Raw genomic sequence first — 6,678 nt, 5'->3', positions numbered from 1 at the left:
ACCCATGCGGTGCTGCCTCCCTCTCCCCGACCCAGATCTCCCTCCCCGACCCATACCTCCCTCTCCGCTGTCCCAACTCCTACCCCGCCGCCGGCCTCCCCCCAAGCTCCGCTGCTCTTGACCTGCAACGACCAACGACAACGGCCCCCCGTCGTTGCCCCCTCCTTCCCCATCCCGCCGCGGCGAGGAGATCCATTCCCGTCGCCGTCGTTGCCCCCGCCCCCTTCTCCCCGATTCAGACCACATCCTCCCACCATAGCTCGCCGCCGGGCCTCCTCCTCCCCGCCTCACAGATCCAGAGCACAAATCCAAACAGCACACCATTCGCCCGTTGGCTTCCCCCCTCCCTTCCCCTCATGCGCGCGACCTCGTCGTCGTCATCGGCTCGGAGATCTCGCCTTCCCGCCGGCAGCAGCCATGGACGCCGTCGACTCCGTGGTTGACCCCCTCCGCGAGTTCGCCAAGGATAGCGTTCGCCTCGTCAAGCGCTGCCACAAGCCCGACTGCAAGGGTAAGGACCAAAGATTCGCGCCTGCTCGTCTAGATCAGGTTCGTTTTCCTCTTTCGCCAGATCTGACGCTGATTGGGTGCGCAGAGTTCACCAAGGTGGCGGCACGGACGGTGATCGGGTTCGTCGTCATGGGGTTCGTCGGCTTCTTCGTCAAGCTCATCTTCATCCCCATCAACAACATCATCGTTGGCTCCGGCTAGGTGCGAACGCGTCTCCTCCGATCCCGTCTCCCTCTTGTTTGCACGGTTTAGTTAGACTTGGGTCCTGTTGTCTCGTGCTGTGATCTGTTGGATCTGCGGTGTGCGCGCACAGTCCTGCGATCTGACCAATATTTAGTAAGCTAGATTTTAGTAGATCCTTTTTTCCTCCAAATAGACCTGCCAATTTCTACCTTGTTAGGAGAATTCGGATGAGTCAAGGGTAATCAGCTGTGGGGAACTAGGGTCATGCTTAAGTCATTGCCGCTAGTTGCCTCCACAGGACGAATTGGGGGCACAGGCTGGTTCCTCACCACACAATTTGGGAAAAGAGGAGCTTTTGCAATGTTTCGCTGTTTCTGCACATACCACCAGTTCGCCCAAGTTGGTGTCGATTCAGTGCATCTAAATTGGCACCTACTGAGTAGACAGGTTACATACCAATGTTTGTCCATTGTTCGTGCTATGTGTCGATGTATTCTTCATTCTTTAATGCACCTGTGTTCACGCATGGCCAGCTTTATGTATTCACAATATAAAGTTGATATATACACGCATGGCAAGCTTTTGTAAAATAAGAAAATAGGCAGGAGTCAAAATATTGTAGGACACATGTTATGCGGTGTTGATCTATACTTTAATGCACCTGTGTTCATGCATGGCCAGCTTTATCTAGCAGTGTCGCGTGTGACCTCAAAAAGGCTTTGAAAATCCTGATTGAAAATGAAGATGGTACTACTGATTCTCAGACCAGGAACATTGTGTTTCCTGAGCTCTTCCAATCCATTTCTTAGAATCCATGCTGGTGGTGTCTTCTACAATATGTGCATTATTCTATTTACCATGTTAGCTATGGCCGACCAGTCTGTTCTATCTGTTTCATGTGGTCGGCCGATATGTGTGGTGCCAAATGCCTTTTCTTTGCTAGCTGATGTCAATAGTCTTTTGGTTCATACAGCTTAGTGCCTCATATATGAATGCTCTTTCTGGGTTTTTCAATTTCTCTCCCCCCTATCTTTTGCTGACTACACTGATTATATGCCTGTTCTACACGGATGCTCTTTTTTTATGCTGGTCCTATGTCATGGGTGTTAATATCTACTACCTATTTACTGATTGTTGTGCAAAATCTTTTGGTTATTGTAAATCATTCCCTGCTGTATAAAGTTTGGTTTTAGTCTGTTGCATTTTGTTGGTTCCTATCTTGTCAATGTATACTACAATATGCTTTCTTGGTGGCCATTTGTGCTTCACAGTTTTTGGGTATGCTACTTCTCTAATGAGTGGGTGCATCTCTTCTTTGTTTTATCATTCTATATTGTTTTCCTAACCTTTTTGGTATTCTGTTTCTCCTTGCAGATGGCAAGCACCATTTTGTTGGTTCCTGTCTTGCCAATGTCTACAGCAATGTGTGCGTCCTCTATCTCATCTGCGGCATTACCGTAGGGCAACTCATAATGGGCCTATCAAGCATACTGACCTTGTGATGATAGATAAAGAGGTTGATTTCAGTTCCATTCTGATAAATATATTTTTAGCCCTATGAATTGAAAAATGAGTGCTTCTTGGTTGTTTTTGTTGTTGGTCTAGAAGATTCTTGGTGCTTTTAGTGCAGTACTATACTATGCTCCTTGGCACTTCTTATTGTGTTAACTAAATGGTTTAGTCCTACGCTTCATAGAAGCAGTTTTAACTAAATGTAATGAACTAATTAAGTGCCTTCTTTTATTGTTGGCTAATCCTTTGGTTTTATCGCATGCTACATTCTACTCTCTCCATTCCTAAATATAAGTCTTCCTAGACATTTCAAATGGGCTACAACATACGGGTGTATATGATGATATGCTACCACTCTAATAAGTCCAAGCACTATAAACCCTATGAACTTAATAATGATACTCTACATGCTATGAGTAAAGTGCTCTATTTTCTTGCGTCACCTTGTATGAATGAGTATATCGTCTTAACTATCTGCGGACAAAAATCATTATATTAGCTGAATTTGTGTTATCTTTCTAAAGAACTTGTCCGTTTTTTGAATGTTATGTTCATAATATATTGGCTCTAGTGTTTTGATTCTTTTCTTCTGATTCATGTAACAGGGCGACGACTGAAGGCATGATGATAGTTCTATTGCTGTCCTAGTGTAGCGAAGGTAGCCTAGTCGACTATGGTCGCGTAGTTAGTCATGCATATAGTTTCATCTGACTGGAGCAGGAGCCCAGTTTGTGCTGATTGTCAATTCTCATTATGATTGTCCCTATATCTGTGTGACTGATTGTATTTTTATCTATGTTGTAACTGTGTCCTAGTATATTTGTATGACTGTGATTGATTCTCGCTCTTGTTATTTGAAATATTACTTGTGTTTTCTGTCTGTTCTTATTTAAACATGGTTATTTATTTCTGTCAAATTGTCAAATTGTAATTTGAATAATATGATGCTACCAAAAGGGTCCCACTTTAATAGAACCTGACAACTGGGACCCATCTGACTAGTGGACCCTACTTTTGGGAAAAAAGAAAAACTAAATTCGTTTAGACAAAAAGGCCACAACCCAACAATAAAAGGCTGCAATATTGGACTTGGCCCATGAACCCAACCAAAAATTGACAGACAGGAAAAAACACAAATAGGCTGAACTGTTGGGCTAGGCCCATGTAGAAAATCGAATTGGACCGGGCTGAATCTTGTGCCACATCAGATTGCCACGCTGGATGCCTACGTGGCCTGGGGAGGTTGCTAGTGACCAAAATGCCACAGTAGACGTATTTTGGTCATAAACATCTTGGACCATTCCAGAAGAAAGGTCGCTATAGTCAATTTATGACGGCCGGCTTTTGACCTTATGTTTTTGGTCACAAAAAGGTCACAAATGGAAATTTGTGACCATTCAGTGACCAATAGTGGTGGTCAAAAGTTGACATATTTCTTGTAGTGTACGCTCTAGAAATACCATGGGTACAGGGGGAGGGGCACCATCACGGCACGCCCGAAAGACGGCTTAAACCACACTAGGGGCTGCCGATTTTTTAATTTTCTCTTACTTTCGGGACTCCACTCTTCGGAAGGCCTGTTCGGTAGTTCAATTGCCGCACAAATGATGCAAGAACCAGGGAAGCAGACAAGCCATGCCACATTACGGAACTCCCAGGTGGTCTCTATCACGAGCAGTATACCTTCGCATACTATCCCGCAGCTTGCCCATGGAACGGACATGTTACATAGTCCAACCTTTTGCTTATCGCATTAATTGTATCGTTCTGCTTTGATCGCAGCCCTCTTTAATAAACAATGCATAGATTCTGTCTATTTTTGCATTTTTTTAATATATGTTCCTTAACGACATGTTGCATCCGTACACTTTGGTACGTCCAAAATACGCTAGGGGCTTTAGTACCCCTCAATATGGTGTGAGAAGTTCGAACACTTTAATAAGTGCGGCACCCTGAACTTATAGCATTATATGCATCGGCTCCGAATCATATCTTTGGTAAAATGTTGGGTTTGCCCGGCTCCTATGTTTTGGTGCCTTACGTTCCGCTATATCGGCTAAGGTAGCACTAGGAGAACCACTGCGATTGTGCCCCAGTTGAGCTGGGTCGAGCACCTCAGTGGAGAAAGCAAAAACTGACTGTCATGATGAGGCAAGAGCTGGTCGCTGTTCGAGAGGTTTTTTCGAGTCCGTAAAGACTTGTGCCGCCTAGAGCGAGGAGCCGGCTCTGTCCGGCCAAGGCGTGGATAGCGTCCCGAACTCGGTCTTCCGAATACCTGGGGCTTCGCTGAAATTAAAAATTATAGAATTCTATGGCTAAGTGAGAGTGTTCACGCATTATAGTCTGATTGCCTTGTTCGTTGGGCTGAGCGCCTCCCTCGAAGGACCCAAACATGGGAAAAAGAGCGCTCAGGTTTATCCCCGAACACCCCAGCACTAGTGGCACGGGGGCAGAAGCCGACGACTCGTCATCTCTCAGAATTGATAAACAACCGCATAGAAGGTAATATTTTAAATTCAAACAGCATTGCTTAGCGCATATGAACAAGTTTTCAGCGCACGGGACAAAACTAGCGAGTTTTACTCAAAAATTACATCTCTGGAACATTCATCCACCACAAGGCAGGCACCCTTCAGAACATCCTTATAATAATTTTCGGGCTTGTGATGCTCTTTCCCCGCCGGTGGCCCGTCCTTCACAAGCTTCTCAGCATCCAGCTTGCCCCAGTGCACCTTAGCACAGGCAAGGGCCCTACGGGCACCTTCAATGCATACGGAGCACTTGATGACTTGTAGCCTTGGACAGGCCTCCACCAGCCGCTGCACCAGCCCGAAATAGCTCCCAGGCTGTAACACCCTCGATGCGGCTATATCTCCTACGTGTCGGAGCACGACTTAGAGGCATAACCGCATTGAAAGCAATGTCGGAAGTAAGGTAATCTTCACAACAACCCATGTAAATAGATAATAAGGGGAAAGGTTCATAGTTGGCTTACACTCGCCACGTCAAACAAAGTACATAAATAGCATTACATCAACCAATCACTCATGGTCCGACTACGGTACCAAAATAAAAGATCAACCCCTACAAGCGACATGGTCCCGATCGCCCCAACTGGGCACCACTACTGATCATCAGGGAAAGACACATAGTAACGGCGTGAGTCTTTGTCGAACTCCCACTTGAGCTCAAGCGCATCATCTGGAATGGAGTCATCAGGCCTTGTATCTGGTTTGGAAGTAATCTGTGAGCCACGGGGACTAAGCAATCTCGCACCCTATCGATCAAGACTATTTAAGCTTATAGGTAAGACAAGGTAATATGTGGAGCTGCAGCAAGCGACTAGCATATATGGTGGCTAACCTGTTCGCAAAAGAGAGCAAGAAGAGAAGGCAAAGCACGAACGAAGAACTAGAGAACAGCCTACGGCAAGCATTACTCCCACACTGTGTTCACTTCCCAGACTCCGCCGAGAAGAGACCATCATGGTAACACACAGTTGATTCATTTTAATTAAGTTAAGGTTCAAGTTATCTAGAACCGGACATTAACAAATTCCCATCTGCCCATAACCGTGGGCACGGCTTTCGAAAGTTCAAATCCCTGCAGGGGAGTCCCAACTTAGCCCATGACAAGCTCTCCTGGTCAACGAAGGATAAACCTTCTCCCGAGACATTCCGATCAGACTCGGTATCCTGGTTCTACAAGAAAACTTCGACAAGTTAAAACAAATCCAGCAACACTGCCCGAATGTGCCGACAAATCCCGATAGGAGCTGGACATATCTCGTTCTCAGGGCACACTAAGATGAGCAACCCGTTCAACTAAAACCAAACCTCGAGTTTCCCCGAGGGGGCGCTGCACAGGGCTCTAGTTTGGACCAACACTCAGAGGAGCACTGGCCCGGGGGGGTTTAAATAAGATGACCCTTGGGCTCCGGAAACCCAAGGGAAAAAGAGGCTAGGTGGCAAATGGTAAAACCAAGGATGGGCATTGCTGGAAGAGTTTTATTCAAGGCGATTTGTCAACGGGTTCCCATTATTACCCAACCGCGTAAGGAACGCAAAATCCGGGAACATAACACCGATATGACGGAAACTAGGGCGGCAAGAGTGGAACAAAACACTAGGCAAAAGGCCGAGCCTTCCACCCTTTACCAAATATATAGATGCATTAAGATAACAAGATAATATAGTGATATCCCAACAAGAAAATAATGTTCCAACAAGGAACGATGTCCAATCTTCACCTGCAACTAGCAACGCTATAAGAGGGGCTGCGCAAAGCGATAACATAGCCAATCAACGGTTTGCTAGGACATGGTGGGTTAGAGGTTTGACATGGCAATTTGTGAGGCATGATAAGCAAGTGGTAGGCATCATTGCATAGGCATAGCAAAGGAGCGAGCATCTAGCAAAGCAAATATAGAAATGATTTCGAGGGTATGACCATCTTGCCTGCAAAGTTGTCAGA

General features: G+C 45.9%; 1 protein-coding gene across 1 annotated transcript; it reads left to right on the top strand.

Annotated features, from left to right (window-relative positions):
* Positions 1-417: 417 nt before the first annotated feature.
* On the top strand, positions 418-2,128 carry LOC119297645 (protein transport protein Sec61 subunit gamma-like). Its single transcript, XM_037575358.1, has 3 exons — positions 418-511; positions 596-711; positions 2,068-2,128. The coding sequence occupies exons 1-2, from the start codon at positions 418-420 to the stop codon at positions 709-711; spliced, it is 210 nt and encodes a 69-aa protein (XP_037431255.1). The 3' UTR covers positions 2,068-2,128.
* Positions 2,129-6,678: the final 4,550 nt, after the last annotated feature.

This window comes from Triticum dicoccoides, chromosome 5A (assembly GCF_002162155.2).
Source record: "Triticum dicoccoides isolate Atlit2015 ecotype Zavitan chromosome 5A, WEW_v2.0, whole genome shotgun sequence".
Taxonomy (NCBI): Eukaryota; Viridiplantae; Streptophyta; class Magnoliopsida; order Poales; family Poaceae; genus Triticum; species Triticum dicoccoides.
Note: the sequence above shows the minus strand (reverse complement) of the source record. Positions and strands in the feature narration are given on the sequence as shown.